At 41.1% G+C, this 23,365-nt stretch overlaps 1 protein-coding gene across 1 annotated transcript in view; it reads left to right on the forward strand.

Annotated features, from left to right (window-relative positions):
* Positions 1-23,365, forward strand: part of Nek9 (NIMA-related kinase 9) — a 44,279-nt gene that overhangs the window by 12,900 nt on the left and 8,014 nt on the right. Inside the window, exons 7-20 of the mRNA XM_013016403.1 lie at positions 200-310; positions 1,883-1,947; positions 6,522-6,572; positions 7,140-7,332; positions 9,423-9,567; positions 10,708-10,908; positions 11,070-11,116; positions 12,767-12,922; positions 14,964-15,072; positions 16,017-16,178; positions 16,830-17,000; positions 18,178-18,237; positions 22,558-22,584; positions 22,624-22,805. Of these exons, the coding sequence (XP_012871857.1) occupies positions 200-310; positions 1,883-1,947; positions 6,522-6,572; positions 7,140-7,332; positions 9,423-9,567; positions 10,708-10,908; positions 11,070-11,116; positions 12,767-12,922; positions 14,964-15,072; positions 16,017-16,178; positions 16,830-17,000; positions 18,178-18,237; positions 22,558-22,584; positions 22,624-22,805 (1,680 nt within the window). The remainder of the gene's footprint in view (positions 1-199; positions 311-1,882; positions 1,948-6,521; positions 6,573-7,139; positions 7,333-9,422; positions 9,568-10,707; positions 10,909-11,069; positions 11,117-12,766; positions 12,923-14,963; positions 15,073-16,016; positions 16,179-16,829; positions 17,001-18,177; positions 18,238-22,557; positions 22,585-22,623; positions 22,806-23,365) is intronic.

The raw sequence follows: 23,365 nt of genomic DNA on the forward strand, positions 1-23,365 counted from the left end.
ATTAAATTCCATGTTGACTAGTTAGCTTTATTCCATCTGATAGAAGCAGTACATTCCTAGCCTTTTACTGATAAATATTACTAATTATAAAATTTAACCAGACCTTATGAGTTCTTTAAATAATGGCTACAGACATCTCTTAAGTCCCTGCTGGTAGGATAGTGTAACCAGAAACAATGCAGTTATCATTTTCTCATAGAATCCACTCAACCTGTGTGTGAAGATTGTGCAAGGAATTCGAGCCATGGAAGTTGATTCCAGTCAATACTCTTTGGAATTGATTCAAATAGTTCATGCATGCCTTGACCAGGTAGATATAACTTACATATTGATTTTAGTGTCATGTTTTTTCTTTCTATCCTCAATGTTTAGGATATGGCATATTACAAATCACACAAAACCACATCTACTTCCCCAAGGTAGAATATGTGTATGTGGCTATACTCAGAATATACATTGGCAATTCATGATAGTTATGTGCCTCAACAAACACAACCTTCCCTTATTCTGCTCTGTACTTATTTGTGAGAAAGTGTTTTTGTTTGGGGGATTTTTTTTTTTTTGGTCAGTCATGGAGCTTGAACTCTGGGCCTGGGCACTGTCCCTCAGCTCTTCAGCTTAAGGCGAGTACTCTATCACTTGAGCCACAGTGCCACTTCTGGTTTTCTGGTGATTAATTGGAGATAGGAGTCTTATGGACTTAACTGCCCAGGCTGGCTTTGAACCACAATCCTGAGATCTCACCCTCCTGAGTAGCTAGGATTACAGGTGTGAGCCACCAGCACCCAGTTTGTGAGACAGTTTTGATGTCTAAATTCTGCTCTTTTTTTTTTTTTGGTCGGTCCTGGGGCTTGGGGGGCTTGGGTACCATCCCTCAGCTCTTCAGCTCAAGACGAGCTCTCTACAACTTGAGCTACAGTGCCACTTCCGGTTTTCTGGTGGTTTATTGGAGATAAGAGTCTCACGGACTTTCCTGCCTGGGCTGGCTTTGAACTGCAATTCTCAGCTCTCAGCCTCATGAGTAGCTAGGATTATAGGCGTGAGCCACCAGCATCCAGCTGCTCCATTTTTTTATAAGCAAGATTCATTTCTAAAACTGGTGGTTCATAGTGGTTCATACCTGTAATTCTAGCTACTCAGGTGACTGAGACTTGGGATCTTGGTTTGAAGCCAGCTCAGGTAGAACATCCATGAGGCTCTTATCTCCAATTAACTAGCAAAAAGCTGGAACTGGAACTGTGGCTCAAGTGATGAGTTCTAACCTTGAATGGAAAAAGCCAAGTGAGAGTATGAAGCCCCTGAATTCAAGCCCTAGCACCAGCATGGGGGAAGAAAAAAAGGTTGATTTAAGTTGATTTTTTTTAAAAATTATACCTAGTGGTAATTTAGAGTTCCTTATATACACAATGTATATAGTTCTATTATAATTCCCTTACTGTGTATGTAATACTAATTTTATTCAAAGTATTGTCAGAGAACCACTGATACCATAATCCCTAGTGAGTAGAGGAACTACAAGTAAAAATGAAAATTTCTGGGCCCTTCCACAGGCCAACAGAATGTCTGGATAAAACCAGAAGTCTTTATTTGTAACAGGTATACCAGGTGATACTTTGGTGCTGTATGTATTGAGATGTGTGAGCTTATTATTATTGAATAATAAGGCAAGGTAATTGTAGACATTCTCATTCATGTGCAGTGTTGATGATGATGGTGCATTAAATGTGTACTATTACATAAGAAATTGCTATTTTTGAAATTAAAGAATAATAATATGCAGAAACTTTTAAATATAGACTTCTAAGAAGACAAATAATTCCTCATTAGATCCCATATTACTCATCCCCTTTAAGTGAAAACTAATATTGTTTTGCTTTCTTAGGATCCTGAGCAGAGACCCACTGCAGATGAACTTCTGGATCGTCCCCTTTTGAGGAAACGCAGGAGGTAATGTACAAAAATCATCTCATTGTCTTTCCAGAGATGATTGAGAGTAGTACAGGAGTGTCTCCTAATTGGCTTCTCTAGTGCTCTTTTCTACCAACCCCTGCTTTCATTCCTTGAGGATGCCTCTTATTTCATTCTAATTTTGTATTGAGACCCAAAAGCCCTTAATGGTTTTTTTGTTTGTTTAGTGCCGGTCCTGGGGCTTGAACTCAGGACCTGGGTGCTCTCCTTTAGCTCTTTTGCTCAAGGCTGGCACTCTGCCACTTGAGCAGCAGGTCTACTTCCAGCTTTTTGCTAATTTGTGGAGATGAGAGTCTCAGATTTAGCCAGGCGCTGGTGGCTCACGCCTGTAATCCTAGCTACTCAGGAGGCTGAGATCTGAGGATTGCAGTTCAAAGCCAGCCCGGGCAGGAGAGACCGTGAGACTCCTATCTCCAATAAACCACCAGAAAACCGGAAGTGGTGCTGTAGCTCAAGTGGTAGAGCGCTCGCCTTGAACTGAAGAGCTGAGGGACAGCGCCCAGGCCCAGAGTTCAAGCCCCACAACTGACAAAAAAAAAAAAGAGTCAGATTTGTCTGCCCAAGCTGGCTTCAAATGACAGTCCTCAGCTTGGTGCCAGTGGCTGATGCCTGTAATCCTAGCTACTCAGGAGGCTGAGATCTGAGGATCATAATTCAAAGCTAGCCTGAGCAGGAAAGTCTGTGAGACTCTTATCTCCAATAAACCACCAGAAAATCGGAAGTGGCTCAAATGGTAGAACGCTTGCCTTGAGCTGAAGAGCTGAGGGACAGTGCGTAGGCCCAAAGTTCAAGCCCCATGACTGACAAAAAAGCTGTGCACCAGTGGCTCATGCCTGTAATCCTAGCTACTCAGGAGGCTTAGATCTGAAGATAAGGGTTCAAAACCAGCCCAGCAGGAAAGTCTGTGAGATACTTATCTCCAGTAAACCACTTAGAACACCGGAAGTGGTGCTGTGGCTCAAGTGGTAGAACATTTGCCCGGGCCAAGAGTTCAAGCCCTATTACCAGCAACAACAACAAAAAAACAGTCAGATCTCAGTGTCTCAAGTAGCTAGGATTACAGGTGTGGACCACCATCACCTAGCCCTATATGCGTTTTTTATTGAAGAGTCAAGACATTGATATTCTTAGGCTTGTATCTTTGAAAACAAAGATTTGAAACAAATACTTTAGTAGTATTAGAATTTAAACCCAGTATCTCTTCCTTGTAGCTTTATTTTCAATGGGTCTCGTGCTTTTTGCTGGGCTGGCCTTTTACCATAATCATTTTGCTTCTCCTTGCCTACCAGTTAGATAGAAGGGAGTCTAGGTGTGTACCACCACACCAACTTTGGTTTTGTTTTGATTTTTTTAAATCGTTATTTTTATTTTTGTTGATACTGGGTTTTGAACTCAGAACTTTGCACTTGGTTAGGCAAATGGATTACTACTTGAGCCACAATGCCACTTCTGGCCTTTTCTGAATAGTTTATTGGAGATAGGCATCTCATGAACTTTACTGCGTGTGCTAGCTTCAAACCACAATCCTCAGATCTCAGCCTCCTGAGTAGCTAGAATTATAGGAATGAGCCACCAGTGCCCTGCTTCTGTGAGACCTATCTCCAGTTAACTACCAGAAAACTGGAAGTGGAACTGTCGTTCAAAGTGATAGACCACTAGCCTTGAGCAAAAAGAGCTCATGAACAACACCCAGGTCCTGAGTTCAAGCCCCATGACCAACTCACCTCTGTAAGCTACTCAGGAGGCTGAGGTCTGAGGATCGGGGTTCAGCCCAGCCTGGGCAGGAAAGTCTGTGAGACTCTTATCTCCAATAAACCACTCAGAAAACTGAAAGTGGTAGAGTGCCAGCTTTGAGCTGAAGAGCTCAGGGACAGGGCCCAGGGCCCAGAGTTCAAGCCCCATGACTGACCCCCCAAAAAAAACTATAACATAAAAGCATGGGCACAAGAAATTGTGGGAAGTACTCAAGAAACACATAGTCCTATTTGGCTAGATTAGTGGTTCTAGTCCTTCTTCAGGAGCTTTCAAAATTTCCAGTGCTTGGGTCTGTAGGCATAGCTCAGCAGTAGAATGCCAGCTCAGCAACTAAGGGGCTTGAGTTCAAACTCCAGTACTATTTTAAAAAAATTTTTTTGTTTGTTTTTTTGATCAGTCATGGGGCCTGGGCTGAGCTCTTCAGCTCAAGACGAGCACTCTACCACTTGAGCCACAGCACCACTTCCAGTTTTCTGGTAGGTAATTGGAGATGAGTCTCACGGATTTTCCTGCCTGGGCTGGCTTTGAACCATGACCCTCAGATCTCAGCCTCCTGAGTAGCTAGGATTATGTTGAGCCACTGGCACCCAGCAAAAATAATTCTTAGTGGTAGGAAATTATTTGCATAAACTATTCCGAAATTTAAAAAGAATTACTGATGTCTGCCTACTACCACCATAGTTCATCAGTAGTAGAACAATAATAAATTTATGTTGAATAATAACCCTGGCTAGAACATGGATTCTTAGTGAAAGGAAGGAAGGTAGAGAATCTTGAATGCCAGGTTTGGCTCAAGAGAGTACATAAGTATTCAGTGATTGTGAAGAGCAGTTCATATGATGAGAGATGTACCTAAGGAAGAGTCATTTAGCAGTACTATGATTAGGTTAAAATAGGACTAATGAAAGCAGATTAGGACTCTACTAGGTTTGGCTGGCTAGGAAACCCTACTATAGTACAAACGTTCACAACTAAGATGATAGGACTTCGGCAGGAAGAGTTGAGTTTTAAAAGGTATTGTGGTCAGGTATGATGGCATATACCTGCAATCTCAGCACTTGGGAGGCTGAGGCACAAATATTTCAAGTTTGAAGCCACCCTAGGACATATAGCTAGTTGAAAGTCAGTATGGAAATCATTGAGACATCGGTCTCAAAAAGCAATGGCAAAGAGAAAAAGTACTGATAGGTAAACATATAGAAATTAAATGTTGAAGAAAGGAGAGAAGGGTTAGAGGTAACTGAATTTGATTGGGAGAGAATGGGTGAGAGTGTTGCCAATTACAAAAATAAGGCTGTCAGCAGGACACATTGGTAGTTCCCGCCTATAATCCTAGCTACTCTGGAGGCTGAGATTTGAAGATTGCAGTTCAAAGCCAGCCTGGGCAGGCAAGTCTGTGAGACTTGGTGCTCTCCTTTAGCCTGGGTGCTCTCCTTTAGCTCTTTTGCTCAAGGCTGGCACTCTGCCACTTGAGCAGCAGGTCTACTTCCAGCTTTTTGCTAATTTGTGGAGATAAGAGTCTCAGATTTAGCCGGGCGCTGGTGGCTCACGCCTGTAATCCTAGCTACTCAGGAGGCTGAGATCTGAGGATTGCGGTTCAAAGCCAGCCTGGGCAGGAGAGACCGTGAGACTCCTATCTCCAATAAACCACCAGAAAACCAGAAGTGGTGCTATAGCTCAAGTGGTAGAGCGCTCGCCTTGAGCTGAAGAGCTGAGGGACAGCGCCCAGGCCCAGAGTTCAAGCCCCACGACCGACAAAATAAAAAAAAAGAGTGCTAGCCTTGAGCTGAAGAGCTGAGCTACAGTGTCCAGGACCAGAGTTCAAGCCTCACAACTGACAAAAAAAAAAGTGTGTGTGTGTGTGTGTGTGTGTGTCGGTTATAGGGCTTGAACTCAGGGCCTGGTGTGGTGGGGGGGCTTATAAGGCTTGAACTCAGGGCCTGGTGTGTGTGTGGGGGGGGCTTATAAGGCTTGAACTCAGGGCCTGGAAGCTGTCCCTGAGCTCTTTGTTCAAGGCTAGCACTCTACCACTTTGAGTTATAGCTGCACTTCGTTTTTGAGTAGTTACTTGGACATTCAAAAGGCTGAGATCTGAGGATCTCGATTCAAAGCCAGCCCAAGCAGGAAAGTCCGTGAGACTCTTATCTCCAGTTACCACTAGAAAACCAGAAGTGGTGCTGTGGCTCAAGCGGTAGAGTGCTCACCTTGAGCTGAAGAGCGCGGGGACAGCGCCCAAGCCCAGAGTTCAAGCCCCATGACCGACGGAAAAAAAGAGTCATGGGGACTTTTCTGCCCAGGCTGGTTTCAAACTGTGATCCCCAGATCTTAGCCTCCTGAGTAGCTGATGTGAGCCACCCAGCACCTTGCTTTAAGAAAAAAAAAAAAAGCTGAAGGACAGCGTGCCCAGACCCTGAGTTCAACCCCCAGGACTGGCCAAAAAAAAGGGAGGAGGAATCAGAAAGTCAAGCTGGTTTGGAAAAAAGATAACAAGGGTAGGACTGGAGATTTTGCATTTGGGCAGGTGGCCAAGTAGATGGAGATGTCCATTACTTGCATCAGAGGATCTATCATGTGTTCCCTGCTTCAGTCTAGTCTGTTTATTGGAGATAAAAAGTAAATGGCCCCAAACCACTGGTCACTTTGTATCTAATGCCAGGTGTGAGTATAGAGATATTTTCCTAAAGGTATTACCATATTGTAGGATGCTTATGATTAATAAGAGGATTCAGTTTGACATGTATTGAGACATGTTACAGTTTAGAATCTGTTGTTTTACTCATCCTTTTTTCATTTGGTAGAGAGATGGAGGAAAAAGTCACTCTGCTTAATGGACCTACAAAGAGACCAAGGTAATGTTCAAATGAGTCTGTATATCCTCGCTTCTCACCATGAAGATTAGTTGATCCCAGTAGCCTTTGAAATCCTGTCAGGAGTCAACATCTGCTTATATGTCAGACTCACTTCTAAGGAGAAAACTATAAGTCACCCTCATACTAAAGTAGATATCAGGGCTGGGAAGGTGACTCAGTGGTAGAGTGCTGGCCTAGCATGCATGAAGCCCTGGGTTCAATTCCTCAGTACCACATAAACAGAAAAGGCTGGAAGTGATGCTGTGGCTCAAGTGGTAGAGTGCTAGCCTTGGGCAAAAGAAACTCAGGGACAGTGCTCAGGCCCTGAGTTCAAGCCCCAGGACTGGAAAAAAAAAAAAGTGGGTATCATTGCATGGTGAGTGTTGGAAAGTATAAATGTTGCAAATCAGATTGGAATCTGTGATTCTACTCTGCCCTCAGGCAGGCTTTGCAAAGCAAGAGTTGAGAGAACATACTTTCTCAAACCTAGGTTGTCAATACTAGCCACAGCATTCTTAGGTACTAATTGCACATTCAATGTGCCTTTGTTCTGGGGGTTGTTGGCAGGTCAAGTACCGTGACTGAAGCACCCATTGCTGTGGTAACATCACGAACCAGTGAAGTATATGTTTGGGGTGGTGGAAAATCCACACCCCAGAAATTGGATGTCATCAAAAGTGGCTGTAGTGCTCGGCAGGTGTGCGCCGGGAATACACATTTTGCTGTGGTCACAGTGGAGAAGGAACTATACACCTGGGTGGTAAGTGGAGCAATGCTGTCAGCCTGGTTGCTTAAGGGACCCAAGCTGTCCTAATCATTTGTTAGTTAGCTATGTTTCAGGACTACAAGAGGGAGTTGGTATATCGGCCCTTGTGAGAGCAAGGATTTGGTCTGCCCATAACTGGGAGGAAGGGGAGAGAGTATGGGAGTAGGGGAAGATGGGAGGGAGTCTTAGGTTTGGAATCAGGTTGCCATTTACATTTGGATGATTTCAGACAAATTTGTTACTCTGTTAATGTTACTATGAGGGTCAGAACAGGAGTGTCTGTGAAATAGCTTTGTAAACAAAGCATATACCATGTCAGGAAGCCTCTGAGACCCTCACCTGTGATTGAAAATGACTGGTTATATCCTCCATACCCATACAGATTTTCCTTTGTTGCTGTCTAGATTCTGCCCTGACTCTCACCTTCTTAACAAACTGTGCTTGCTGCCTATTTTCTTACCTCCCTCTCCTCACTCATCTACAGTTGCAGCTTCATTCCCTGACATTCATTTGAAATGTGTCTTGAGCAAATGATAAATTGGTAAAGCAAAATAGATGCTTTTTAACCCTTGCCTAGCTAGACCTCTCAGCAACGTTTGATATAGTTAACCACTCCTTCCTTCTTGAAGCTGTGTTCCATAATAGCATGTTCGCTTGGTTTCTCTCTGAGGGAGCTCCCCCACCCTCCCAGTAGTTTCAGATACCTTCTCAGTTAGTATAGGAACTAAATCTTACTCGCTTCTGAAGCCCTAATACGTGAGAGTGGACACACAAACTATTATTGAAATAAAGAATGAATGATTTGGCTTAGGATGGAATGACAGTTTCCTGCTATTTCCTAACACCTGCCCCCTTACAATATTAGCCCCTGGGCAGTTACCAAAATAGAATGAAACCAGTACTTTAAAAACCATTTATAGGCTGGCACCGGTGGCTCACAACTGTAATCCTAGGGACTCAAAGCCAGCCCAGACAGGAAGAAGTCCATGAGACTTTTATAACCAATTAGCAAAACTCCAATAGAGCTATGGCTCAAGTGGTAAAGTACTAGACTTGAGCAATAAAAGCTCAGGAAGCCTTAGGACCAGCATCAAAAAAACCATAAGCCAGGCGCTGGTGGCTTACAGCTGTAATCCTAGCTACTCAGGAGGCTGAAATCTGAGGATCACAGTTCAAAGCCAGCCTGGGCAGGAAAGTTCTTGAGACTCTTATCTCCAGTTAACAACCAGAAAACCAGAAGTGGCACTGTAGCTCAAGTGGTAGAGTGCTTGCCTTGAGCTGAAGAGCTGAGGGACACTACCCAGGCCCAGAGTTCAAGCCCCATGACAAAAAAAAAAAAAAAAAAAACCCACAAAACTATAAAGCAGAGTGCTGGTGTAATCCTAGTTAACTCAGAAGGCTGAGTTCTGAGGGTTGTGGTTCAAAGCCAGCCCAAGCAGGAAGTCTATGACACTCTTTAATCTCCAGTTAAGTACCAGAAAAATCATAAGTAGAGCTGTGGCTCAAAGTGGTAGAGTGCTTGTCTTGAGCAAAATAACTCAGGGACAATGCCCAGGCCCTAAGTTCAAGCTCTACAACCAACCAAAAAAAAAAAAAATTATAGAAAGACTTATAGTTGAGTCATTGAATGGGAAGAATTATCTGTACATGTAAAACTTGGAAAGTCATGTATCAGTGCTGTGTAGCAGCTTCTTTGATATAGCAAGATTTCTTTCTTGCTTTTCTGGGAAAATGACTAAAATTTGTAAAACTCCTAAAAGCTAGACTCTTGTAGAAAGCAATGAAATTATACTTTATGGAGAATTTTTCAACATCACCCATGATTAAATATATAGTTTCAGCTTAGATTTGAAGAACAAAGACAAAATTAATATGTCCGATTCATATCCTAATGGATGTGGACATGTATACTTGTAAAAATCGTTACCTGTCAGTAGAGGTTTTGTGCTGCATACTAAAAGGTCTGATCCCCTTATCCATTATTTTCTTTAAACTATTCTTTTTCTACCATTTTTCTTCATAAGAAGTTAGTAATTAGCTTTTAGTGTGAAAAGTTACAACTTCACAACCTCTTCATTTCACAGAACATGCAAGGGGGTACTAAACTCCACGGTCAGCTGGGCCATGGAGACAAAGCTTCCTATCGACAACCAAAGCACGTGGAAAAATTGCAAGGCAAAGCTATCCGTCAGGTCTCATGTGGTGATGATTTCACTGTCTGTGTGACAGGTAAGCCATTAGCAGAAAGCATTTGAGAGCCATTTAGGTTATGGTAGGTTATGGTGCTGAATGTTCTTCTCTTTTATTTATTTTGATTATTTATTTTGGTTGGTTGTGGGGCTTGAACTCAGGGCTTGAGCACTATCCCAAGCTTTTGTGCTCAAGGCTAGAGCTCTACTACTTTGAGCCACAGGGCTACTTCCAATTTTCTGGTGGTTAATTTGAGATAAGAGTTTCACAGACTTTTCCTACCTGGTCTGGCTTCAAACCAAGATCCTCAGATCCTCAGCCTTCTGAGTAACTAGAATCACAGGCACGAGCCACCACTACCTGGCAGTTTTAGATGGGATTTTATAACAACACAATAAAAATCCAGAAAAACCAAAAGACATTATAAACAACTCATTCATGACAATTCAAGTTTATTTTGCCATGAATTAGGAAGTGATGAACAAGGGGAAGTCACATCAATAACACAGGTTATGGATTAGGGAGACATTTGTTGTATTTGGGAAAAGGAAAAAGACATTTGGAAAATAGGAACATAATCTCCCTACCTGTTCAGACTCTGTATAGCACAAAATTAGGACCAAAAATTAAATCTAGTTTGGGTCTTAGCATTTTATGAAACCTTAGTACTTTTCTCTTTACTTACAAAATATAGAAGACTAGTAAAAATGTAGAGTCCTTTTTGACTTGGTAATACTACCTTTTTTAGAACTTCATAAAACCTAGTGCTGATGGTTCACACCTGTAGTCTTAGCTACTCAGGAGGCTGAGATCCAGAGGATTGCAATTCAAAGCCAACCTGGACAGAAAAGTCCATATCCAAAATTACCAACAAAAAGCCAGGCTGGCTGCATGGCTTACATGATAGAGACTAACTGAGTAAGCAAGAGGCCTAAGTTCATATTCTAGTGCTGGGGAACTAAAAACAACAACAAAATAACTTAGTCATTATAGTAATACTTCGTGTGACTCCTTAACTGGAAATAGCTCTAGACTTACATGGTTTATTATTTAGACTTCGGATGTAATCATCTCACATGAGATCATTGGCTGGGGTAGTCTTCATTCTATCCCTATTCAGTTTTCTGGTTGGACAAAATAAGTCATTCCTGTGATGAACTGTTTTACTTCCTTGTGCAGATGAAGGTCAGCTCTATGCCTTTGGATCTGATTATTACGGCTGTATGGGGATGGACAAAGTTGCTGGCCCTGAAGTTCTGGAACCTATGCAGCTGAATTTCTTCCTCGACAATCCGGTGGAACAAGTCTCCTGTGGGGATAATCATGTGGTGGTTCTGACACGGAACAAAGAAGTCTATTCTTGGGGCTGTGGTGAATATGGTAGGTATAGCTCAGGTGTACAGCTTGATTTCAGACTGTGTGAATCTAAGCACATCATTTAGCCTCTGAGAAATGTTAATTCAGTAACAGACTCTTATAGAACATCCTCATTGGTATAAAGATCCTCATCATAATGGCTTTATTTCTTATGCATGTTTCAGGACGTCTAGGTTTGGATTCAGAAGAGGATTATTGTACACCACAAAAGGTAAAGTCAAACAGCTTCTTCCTAAAGCCTGTGTAAAACACATAACCCCTAAAAATATATCCTTTCACCCTATCGTTGACTCCTCATATTAAAGTGTTAATTTCTGAAGAAATTCCTATCTGAGAGCCTGACAATCTAAGACTCCTAATTCAGTTATATGTGGTCTTGTCATCTGAAAAAGTCAGGAAGTTGAGAGAGTAGGTATAGGTACTATGAACATTGTGGTATCATATCACAACTACTAGAAAAAAGTACAGCAAAAAATTCAAGTATAGCTAAACATATGACTAAACATTTTCCCATCTGTGTACAGTTGAACACCAGATGAGTAGATCTTTTTTTGCTTTGAGATCATGTGGTCTGAAACATGTGACTACTCCCAAGACTATCAGAACTGGCTCTCTGAAGGAAAAGCACATCTCTCTCACTCCCTGGGGACAAGTTTATACTGGCTGACATCCACTACACTACGTACTGTTACCAGTTTTTATTTAAACATTAACTGATGGTATGGAGACTATCCTCATTGGAATTTATATATAGCTGTTCCTTTTCTCCTAAAGAGGCGGTAGTCGAAACTTGGGACTCACATTTCACAAATAGCCATCATGGCCACATCTGTCACTCTCTTTCTTTAACCCTGTGTAGTTAGCTGTAGAAGTATATATTTGGAAGACGACTACTTTTTTTTTTTTTTTTTTTGCTAGACCTGAGGCTTGAACTCAGGACCTGGGCACTGTCCCTGAGCTTCTTTTGCTCAAAGCTAGCATTCTACCACTTGAGCCACAATGCCACTTCCAGCTTTTTCTGCTTAAGTGGTACTGAGGAATCAAACCCAGGGCTTCTTGCATGCAAGGCAAGCACTCTACCATTAAGCTAAGCCACATTCTCTTACTCTTGTCACTTCGTGTGTGTGTGTGTGTGTGTGTGTGTGTGTGTGTGTGTGTGTGTGTGTGTGGCACTCTACCACTTGAATCACGGCTCTGTTTTTTGTTGGTTAATTAGAGGTAAGAATCTCACAGTCTTTCTTGCCTAGGCTGGCTTTGAACTGTAATCCTTAGATCTCAGCCTCCTGGATACCTAAGATTATAGGCATAAGCCACTGGCACCCAGTTCTATCACTTTTTTCTTTCTTTTTTTAATTAACAGATCAGTAGGCTAGAGGCATACTGTGCCAGCCTAACAAACATGAGGTGCTAAGTTCAAAATTTCTAGTACTAACCAAAAATAAGACCAGATCAGGATCCAAAGGGCTGTTGAACTTGTTTTGTAAATGTCAAGGTACTCTCTGTCTCATTAGACAAAGCCAGTGAGGGATTAAGGCCAATCCTTTCCCAGCACTTGTATTGCTCTTTCTCTCAAGTTTTCTTTTCCAGAGAAGTAAGATCTGTTGCTAAAACAGATCTATAGAATCTGTCTACTTAGTTGTCCTAGAACTGCCACTTTTTCCTTTATATATTAAAATTTGCGTTCTACCTTGCAAAGGGTAGCCTTCAAACTACTGGGCAAATCTGAAGAGAACAGTTCAACTATATTTCCTTATAATCATTCTTCTGAATGTAGCAAGTCCTTTTGTGAAAGACTAAGGGGTTTTCCTAATATGAATGCGGTACTTAGATTTTTTTTTTCTGATTTACTATTTCTTTGCAGGTGGATGTTCCCAAGGCCTTAATTATTGTTGCTGTTCAGTGTGGCTGTGATGGGACCTTTCTGCTGACTCAGTCAGGCAAAGTGCTGGCCTGTGGGCTCAATGAGTTCAACAAACTGGGTCTGAATCAGTGCATGTCTGGAATCATCAATCACGAAGTGAGTATTCTCTTGATGTCCTGACCACATTGTCAGAACTATTGTAGACTGGAATACCTTTGGAATACTGTTATTGGTTAGTGACCATAGAAGTTGATTTAAGAATAAAGAATACATATTGCATTCAGCAAAAGAAGACAGCCACAAAAGGCACATACTGTATGATTATAGATGTGAAATTTAGCAACATTCAAAATTAAATTACTGTGGCATTAGTCAAGAGAAGTTACTTCTTGGAGGAGTGTGGGTCTTAACAAAAAAGTGAAAAGATTACCCATTATCTCTGGTGCTGGAAATGGTCTGTGTCTTAACTAGAGTGATTTTACAGAACAGAAAAATAATCAGACTGACAATATTTTGCAGTATGTTATAGCTCAATAAAATTGATAACAGCAAACAAAATTGTAGGTTCTATCCTTATTACTGGAATAGGAACAGGAAAATTACTGTGAAAAAGGAACATTCTAATATATCACCTCCCTGGAGAGATTTTAGATTTATTGTTTCTTTTTGTTGTTTTTTTGGGTCCAGTTGTGGGGCCTGAACTCTGGGCCTGGGTGCTGTCCCTCAGCTCTTCAGCTCAAGGCTAGTACTCTACCACTTGAGCCACAGCACCACTTCCTACTTTTTTTTTTCTGCTTATGTGGTGCTGAGGAATCGAACCCAGGCCTCAAGCATGCAAGGCAAGCACTCTACCACTGCGCCACCTTCCCAGCCCATAGATTTATTGTTTCTAAAACACTGCTTACTAAATGTAATTACCATTTTCCTCCTTTAAGGATGTCACCAAATTAACCAATGATAGTCTTGGTTTTTCTCTTTGAATGATAGTCTTGGTTTTTCTCTATGTGTAATAGCATGACTTTCTGTCTTTTTTTGTTGTTGTTAGTCATGGGGCTTCAACTCTGGACCTGGGCTCTGTCCCTGAGCTCTTCTGCTCAAAGCTAGCGCTCTACCACTTGAGCCACAGTGCCACTTCTGGTTTTCTGGTGTTTTATTGAAGATTAGACTCTCACAGAGTTTCCTGCCCCCTAGCTGGCTTTGAACCGCAGTCCTCAGATCTCAGCCTCCTGAGTAGCTAGGACTACAGACTACTTTGTGTCATCTCTAAAGAGTCAAGTTAAGAAACATAAATTTCCTCACTCAATGAAAAAGGATAGAGTAGAGTTTTAAGTCTTTGAAGTAGTGAGTCTTAGAAGATTACAAAGTCAGGGCAAGGCTGAAGAATATGTAATTTGAAAGGTTTGTTCAGAATTACTACTTGATTTTTGTGTTTTGTTAGAAAACTAGATTTGTTGTGAAATTTTAATTTATGTGAGGGTATTTTTCTTTTAATATGAACTCAAAAGGCCTTATGGGTTTTAAAAAGTGATGAAACACTGCTCCGTGGGTGAAATTAAATCTTCAGTAACTGATTACTTAGAGGCTGGAGAGATTCTTCTGATTTCAATTCTTTTTCCTGCTATTGTTAGGTGTGCAGAATATATAACCAAAACAATGTCAGGGAGTCTGTCCTTAAAATAATATCTTTTCTAGGTGCCAGTGGCTCACACCTGTAATCCTGGCTACTCAGAAGGCTGAGATCCAAGGATCACAGTTCAAAGCCAGCCCAGGCAGGAAAGTCCATGAGACTCTTATCTCCAATTAAACACCAGAAAATAGAAGTAGTGCTGTGGCTTAAAGTGGTAGAGCACTAGTCTTGAGCTGAAGAACTCAGGGACAGCACTCAAGCCCAGAGTTCAAGCCTCATGACCGACCAAAAAGAAAAAAGGAAAAAAAAAACTTCTACAGTGTTCATGTATTACACACTTTTCACTCAGAATATAAAAATGTGTTGTCAGAAAGTCCTGCTTGGTATGCTAAATTCTTGTTGACATGTTGAGCTTATTTCTTCTTGTATCCTTTTAAAGATGGCAAACTTCCTGGCACTCAGTAACATGGTTTGTTGAAAGACTTTTTGGTCACCATGACCTTTTCCATTCTCAGTTTAATTATCCCTTCATTTTTTACTTCATGAGTCTTTGTGTTTTACTTGTTTCAGGCATACCATGAAGTTCCTTACACAACTTCCTTTACCCTGGCTAAACAGTTATCCTTTTATAAGATCCGTACCATTGCCCCAGGCAAGACTCATACAGCTGCTATTGATGGTGAGTTGACTATCAATCATATCTCATGCATTAGGAGCTCAGGCTCCTTTATACTATGAACAATGCATGTTCTGATCTGACAGCTTCCTGTAATCCACTTTGTGTGTGTGTGTATGTGTGGGAGAGAGACAGAGAGAGACAGACAGACAGAGACAGAGAGAGATTGAATGCTGGTCTTTAGGTCTTAAATTCAGGGCTTAGGCACTGTCCCTGAGTTTCTCTGCTCAAGGCTGGCAAACTACCATTTGAGCCAGAGCTCCACTTTGAGCTTTTTCAGCTAGTTAATTGGAAATAGAATCTCACAGACTTTCCTACCTGGGCTGGCTTCAAACCACGATCTTCAGATCTCAGCCTTCTGAGTAGGCTGGATTACAGGCATGGGCCACTGGCTCATTTTTGGTGATAGTCCCTATAAATAAAAGATAAATAAATGCATCTCATAATAAGAATCTCTCTCTCTCTCTCTCTCTCTCTTTTTTTTTTTTTTGCCAGTCCTGAGGCTTGAACTCAGGGCCTGGGCAATGTTCATGAGCTCCTTTTTTTCTTTGCTCAAGGCTAGCACTCTACCAAGCCACAGCACTGAGGAATCAAACCCAGGCAAGCACTCTACCACTAAGCCACATTCTCAGCCCCAGAATCTCATTCTTATAATTCTTGACTTCTGTTGTCTTTAAATGGCCTGTATGGTAAGTATTCCAAGTTAGACAGTATCTGTTATCCATGTTAAAAACTCAATTTGGGGGAGAAAACACAATTTTCTGTTAGTAGGTCCAGATGGTCACAGTGTCTAGATAGCCTGGCGACCATAGGTCCAGGATCATATGGCTAGCATCCTAATCATATCTTCTAGCAACTAGAAGTTAGTGAATGGAAGTCTATATAGGTTACATTTTTCTTCTGTTCCATGAACCACTAGAGCTTAATTATTTTTGCTTCTCTCTCAGAGCGAGGCCGCCTTTTGACCTTTGGCTGCAATAAGTGTGGACAGCTGGGTGTTGGGAATTACAAGAAGCGTCTGGGAATCAACTTATTGGGTGGACCCCTTGGTGGGAAGCAAGTGATTAGGGTTTCCTGTGGTGATGAGTTCACCATCGCTGCCACAGATGGTGAGTCTGTATATGTCATTTCATGCTTTTTGGACAGATGACTTATGTTTTAATTCTTTTTTTTAATTGTTCACTCTTTAATTATTTTTGATTATCTATAAGTAGTTGTACAGAGAAGTTGCTATTCAACAAAGCAGTTTATGAATACAATACATCTTTGTCATTCTCCTCCATCCCTTCTGTGTTTTAATTCCTGCTTGGGATGGGAGAGACTAGTTTTTGTATAACTGAATCATGGTTTTCCTTTTTTATTTGTATGAAATTGGTGGTTACCACCTGAAATGGAACATTTATTTATTTATATGTTGTCAGTCTCCCCATTTAAAATGCCAGTTCCAAAGGAGCAAGGACTTTATTTTGTTCAGTGCTCAATTTTTTCAAGCCATGCCTTCCATGATGTAGATTCCCAATATGTGTTTGAGTGAGTGACCAGTACAAAGGTGATAAGTAAATGAATGACAGTACAGAGTAGCAATAGTGACTTTTGCCTGGAAGTAATCAGGAAAACTTTATGCTTTATACAGGGAAATAATCAGCTTTCTTTGAATTTGTAAAGAGTAGAACATCTCTTTAGTTCTAGGGCATAAAGAGGAGAAATCAAAGAGTTGGGAAGCCAGTGTTCTGTTAAAAATGATCTGTTGTCTAATATAGATAATCATATTTTTGCCTGGGGCAATGGTGGTAATGGACGTCTGGCAATGACTCCCACTGAAAGACCACATGGCTCTGATATCTGTACCTCATGGCCTAGGCCTATTTTTGGATCTCTGCATCATGTTCCAGACCTATCTTGCCGTGGCTGGCACACCATTCTCATTGTTGGTAAGTGTTTCATACGTGTGGGCTTTGGTGGCTTTGTCAGAATTGATCCATAACTAAATACTACTGGGCACATTCTTGGAAACATAAGTGTCATGAAGCAAGAGCTAGTTCTGTTAAATCCTGTAACAGTCAGGGATACCAAACTGAATGATAGGAACAAAACTGTAAGTTTTTAGTTTTGTCATTATTTTTTTGTTGTTGTTTTTGTTGTGTTTTGTTTCTGGTGCTGGTCTTGGGGCTTGAACTCAAGGCCTAACAGCATTTTTGCCCAAGTATAGAGCTCTGTTCCCTGAGCCACAGTTCCACGTCTGACTTTTTTTGGTAGTTCATGGAGATAAGACTGTTTCAGGCTTTCCTGCGTGGGCTAGTTTCAAACTACAATCCTCAGATTTCAGCCTCTGAGTTGATAGGATTACAGGTGTGAGCCACTAGAGCCTGGTTCAGTACATGTTTTAAAAGAAAATCTTTGGTCATAAAGATAACTTTGGGGCTGGGAAGGTGGCTCAGTGATAGAGTGCTTGCCTTGCATGCATGAGGGCTTGGGTTCAATTTCTCTGCACCACATAAGCAGAAAAAGCTAGAAGTGGTGCTGTGGAAGTGGCCTTGAGCTGAAGAGCTAAGAGACAGTGCCCAGGCCCACAGTTCAGGCCCCGTGACTGACCAAAAAAAAAAAAGATAACTTTGTTTGGACTTAATTTTAAAAGCCTTGGCTGAACATCAGAATCTTTTGGAGAGTTGTTACAAATTCTAGTCCTGACCAATTAAATCTTAATTTCTAGAGTGTTACTTTCCAGTTTCCCAGGTGATTCCAGTGGGTAGCAGGGGTGGAACATGCAGTTCTCTAAATGTACTTAGAGTAGCTAGTGGTATTTAGATAATGACATTAATTGCTAAACAATAATCATATATTCTTAATATATATTTTTATTGTAAAGATACTGGACAAAGGGGTTACAGTTACATGAGTAAGGTAATGAGTACATTCCTATCGAGCATTGTTACCCCCTCCTTTGTTTTTCCCCTATCATCCCTTCCCTCCCCACCTCCCCAGTAATCATATATTTACCTATAGCAAGGAATAGCAGTTATCTTCTACATTACCTCCCTATAGTTCCCTCTTACTGTTCTTGCCCATCTCTGCACAAAATGCTTACCTACTGATTTTTTTTTTCCTCAGAGAAAGTACTGAATTCTAAGACCATCCGTTCTAATAGCAGTGGCCTCTCCATTGGAACTGGTAAGTAGTAATGTCTCAAGTAGCAGTGTTTTTTCTCATATGTGGGTCTTTGGGTTAGATAACATACATTCTCCAAAACTGAAAGGAAAATAGTAAGTGAGGACAAATGAGGAGAAGTGAAGAATACAGTGACTAGGAGGGAGCATCCCATTTTGGTGAATTTCACAATAACTCATGAATGGCATTGTGGTCAGAAAGAGAATACATCTTTGCCTTCATGCATATGGAAGTAATTAAGTGTTTGCCTCACATTGTAATGTGACTTATATAATATTTCTTTCTATCCTAGGGACCAAAGATTTTCTCTGCCCGTTATTTCATGGTATTCCTCAGAGTATTCCATTCTATAGAAATAGTCCTTCAGCACAAGCCTTTAGCTGGTGGCTCATACCTATAATCTTAGCTACTCAGGAGACTGAGATCTGAGGATCATGGCTCAAAACCAGTTCAGGCAGAAAAATCCATGAGACTTATCTTCAATAATCACCAAGAAACTGGAAGTGGAAGTGTGGCTCAAGTGGTAGAGTACCAGCACTGAACAAAAAAAGCTAAAAGACAGCACTTACGCCCTGAGTTCAAGCTCCAGTACTGGCACAAAAAAATAATAATAATAAAAAACAAGCCCTTAGAAATAAAATTCATGGGGCTGGGAAGTTGGCTCAGTGGTAGAGGGCTTGCCTTGCATGCATGAGGCCCTGGGTTTGATTCCTCAGCACCACATAAGCAGAAAAAAGACGGAAGTAGCACTGTGGCTCAAGTGGTAGGGCACTAGCCTTGAGCTGCAGAGCTGAGGGACAGCGCCCAGGCCCAGAGTTCAGCCCCCACAACTGACAAAAAAAAGAAAAGAAAAAAAAGAAATGAAAGTCATGAACAAGGGAAAGGGTGACATTATCCTAAATGAAATGTACTCTTTACCTGACTTATATAACTATAATCCCCTTTTTAATAAAAGAAAAATTAAAATAAATAAAGGTCAAATAGACTTTCAGCATGGTTAGAAGAGTCAGCACATGCCTCTATAATAATCTTCCTTTGGCTGCTTCTTTCATGGTTATCTTGTTTGGGCCTATCAAGAAACTGAATCTGTATTCCTTTTTGGTTGTCTACCTGCCAGAGTCCATGCATATCAGAACCAATTCTGATATACAGAATCAAATAAATGAGAACCCAAAATAAATGCAGATTAATCTCTTAAAAAGAAGGGCTGGGAAGGTGGCTCAGTGGTAGAGTGTTTGCCTCACATGCCCTGAGTTCGATTCCTCAGCACCACATAATCAGGAAAAAAGCTGGAAGTGGCACTGTGGCTCAAGTGGTAGAGCACTAGCCTTGAGCTGAAGAGCTGAGGGACACCATCCAAGCCTAGAGTTCAGGCCTCACAACTGACAAAAAAAAAAAAAATCAAAAATCTTACATAGTCTTGTTGAGCTTTAATTTGTAAATATAGATACACAGCACAGCATTTATTGGTTTTCTGAAATTGTTCAGCATCTCAATTTGTGCATGTTAATGTAATGTTATGTAATGTAATGTTAAGGTAATTAAATATCTTTTTCTCCAAACATGGTTATTCTTTTGCAACTTTGCTTTGCTGGAACAGTATTTCATGGAAAAAGATAAGATAAAGCAAATGATTGGCCAGGAAATGTAAACTCAGCAGTGTATAATTAATGTGATAAATGCTCTAGAAGTAGTTGTTGAATGAAAGTGTTATACCCATCTGTTGGTCTGGGTTTTATATAGGAATGGAAATGAACACCATCCCTAAGTATTTTCATAATACAAAATGTAGAAAGTAAGTTGCCGTGTGAAAAAGCCACTTCTGGCTTTTTTCTTTTTGCTTATGTGGTGCTGAGGAATCAAACCTAGGGCCTCAGGCATGCAAGGCAAGCGCTCTACCACTGAGCCAACTTCCCAGCCCCCCACATATAGTTTTAAACAAGCCAAATAATAAATTCTTTAAGAGTATGCAAAGACAGGCACTGGTGGCTCATGCCTGTAATTCTAGCCACTCAGGAGGCTGATATCTTAAGATCTCGGTTCAAAGCCAGCCGGGCAAGAAAGCCCATGAGACTTTTATCTCCAGTTCACCACCAGAAAACTGGAAGTGGTGCTGTGGCTCAAGTGGTAGAGCTCTACCTAAAGAGCTCAGGGACAGCGCCCAAGCCCAGAGTTCAAACTTCACAACTGACCAAAAAAAAAAAGAGTACATAATAACATGAAATGAAGAAGAAATGGTAAATACAAAATTGGTAATGCTGGGTAATCCTAGCTTCTCAAGAGGCTGAGATCTGAGGATCACAGAAGATAGCCCCTGCAGGAGAGTCTGTGAGACTGTCTTCAATTAACTATCAAAAGCCAGAAGTGGAGCTGTGACTCAAGTGGTAGAGTGCTATCCTTGAGCAAAAAGCTTCACCCAGGCCCCAGGTTCAAGCTCCAGACTGGCACCCGCTTCACAACCCAAAAAAAATCAGTAGTTTTATCTTAGTAGGAGACTAGAGGAGGAAGGACTATTCAAGGCAAATGCAATGATAGAGACAGCAGTATCCAATAGAACCTTCGATGACTGAATATTCTATATCTGTGCTATCCAGAATAATAGCACTTAAAAAAGCAGCTAGTAAAACTGAGAAACTGAATTTTTAATTTTATTTAAATTTAAATCATTATATCAAGTGACTACCATCTGGGATAGTGCCATTCTAGTTCTTTTACTGACAGTATTTCACTTGTCTATTGTTGAGCATCAAAGAAAATTGGACATTTGTTTCGAACATAATATTTAAGTAGTTGTACAAAGAATTTCAACTCAACATGTCAGTTTATTAATCAAACGTATCTTGATCAGTGTCACCCCGTCATCAGTTCTCCACTACTCCTAACCACACCCATCCCCTCTAGCTACCTGAAGCCATTTGAACTCTTCACTCTTGTTTAGAATTTCTTGCTCAAAGCTTACGGTCTACTACTTGAACCATACCTCTACTTCTGACTTTTTGCTGGTTAACTGAGAATCAGAGTCCCTCGGGCCAGGCACCAGTGGCATGCCTAACTAGTCATGAAGCTGGAGTCTGAGGATCAAAGTTCAATGCTAGCTCAGGCAAGAAAGTCTGTGAGACTTTTATCTCCAAATCAACCAGCAAAAAGCCTGAAGTGGTGCAAGCACCATCCTTGAATGAAAAAGCGAAGGGACAGTACCTAGACAAAGTTCAAGCCTCCATACCGGCATGCGTGCATGCACAGGTGCGCACACACACACACATACACACACACACACATCTTAAGTCTCAGATTTTTCTGCCCAGGCTGGCTTTTAACTGCAGTTCCCAGATCTCAGCTTCCTGAATAGCTAGGATTACAGGCATGACTGTTATTAAAAATCATTTAAAGCCAGGTGCTAGTAGTTGTAATTCTGTCTACTCAGAGGCTGAGATCTGAAGGTTTAAGTTTAAAGCCATCCCAGTAGAAAAGTCTACAAGACTCCATCTCTACAATTAGCCATCAAAAACTGGATTGGAGGAATAGCCCAAGTGATAGAATGCTAGCCAAGCATGCAAGCCGAATAAACTAGTGGCCCTAAGTTCAAGCCCCAGAGCAGTCAGTAAAAGGAAAAGAAAAAGCTATTTAAAGCAAAATAGCAAGATTCAAGAACTTGTTCTACTCTCCTCTGTAGTTGGGCTGCTTCAGTAGAATCACAGGCTGACACAGTCCTAAGGCCAGTGTATGTTGGGATAGAGTCCTTTGTATTGAACCTTGGAGCATACCGTGAACTTTTGTTTTTGTTTGCTGTTTTGTTTTATCTTTGGCAAATTTAATATTTGACTCATATTAAAATTCAGTTTCATTTCCTAACCACATAGCCTTATTATGGTAGCTTAACCTTATTAGAACCAACCATCATATTTTTAAAATTGATACAAATTGTCATCAAAGAATTCAATGCTCATATTTGTTGAAGAATTCACTAGTATTTATCTCAAAATTACCAGTAGTGTGTTCTTCTGGCAACTTTAAGACCTGTTTGGCTCAAATATTAAAGAACTTTTTACATAAGGCAAGTGCTAATGGAGGATGCTAGACTATGAATGTATCTGCTAAAGACAGTAAACATGGGCACTAGATTTGTCAAACTGGTTGAGGGGCTCATTCAGTAATGCACTAGAATGTTGATAATCTGTTATGAATACAGAAATGCCTAACTGCACTACTGCCAATCCACTTCATGTAACTCTAGGAACCTTTCTAGGGGTATGAGGGTCTCAGATGGTAAATCTTTCTTGTTGCATAGCAAAGCTCTCTACTTCTGTGCCATGTATCCACCAGTGGTCCACAGCTCTAGCCCAGGAGGTGGTGGTGGTGGTGGCGGCGGCGGAGGCTGCGGCGGCGGAGGCGGAGGAGGAGGAGGAGGAGGAGAAGAGGACAGTCGGCAGGAGTCAGAAACTCCTGATCCAAGTGGAGGCTTCCGAGGAACAATGGAAGCAGATCGAGGAATAGAAGGTTTAATCAGTCCCACAGAGGCCATGGGAAACAGTTGTGGGGCCAGCAGCTCCTGTCCTGGCTGGCTTCGAAAGGTAAGTCCTTTGCAGTCCCTAGAAAAATGCTGTCAGAATCTGTTTCCTATGTCCTTTAAACTGTTCTGTAGTAAGAATCTAGCCTTCGACTTCTACCTGGAAAGAAATCACTAAAATCTGTGGGTTTTTTTTTTTCTTTCCAGAAAGAAGAGATTTTTTTTAAATGCTGTCATACTCATATTACTTAAGTGAATATAAATTAATATAGCCTACGTTGAAGGCAGTTTGTATGGGCCTGTGAACAGAGATAAAACTTAGAATTTGTCCTATTCATAGAAGTGGAATGTCAGGGCTGATAGAATCCCCTACAATAGAAATACAGTTGATGAAAATAGGTTTAATAGTAAAAACTAAATATGAAATCTATTATTTATATGGAAAGTCAGTTACAGTATAGCTTGTGGAAGAGGATGGAATATCTGTTGCTAAGACCTTATTTCAGAAAATAGGTGATCACCTTGCTTTCACTGTATTTGATGTTGGTATAATTTGTGGAGGGGAAGGGAAAAAAACAAATCACTTAAATAGGGATACAGGTGGACCCATTGCAACAATGAGAT

Source organism: Dipodomys ordii, unplaced genomic scaffold (assembly GCF_000151885.1).
Source record: "Dipodomys ordii isolate 6190 unplaced genomic scaffold, Dord_2.0 Scaffold2, whole genome shotgun sequence".
NCBI lineage: Eukaryota > Metazoa > Chordata > Mammalia > Rodentia > Heteromyidae > Dipodomys > Dipodomys ordii.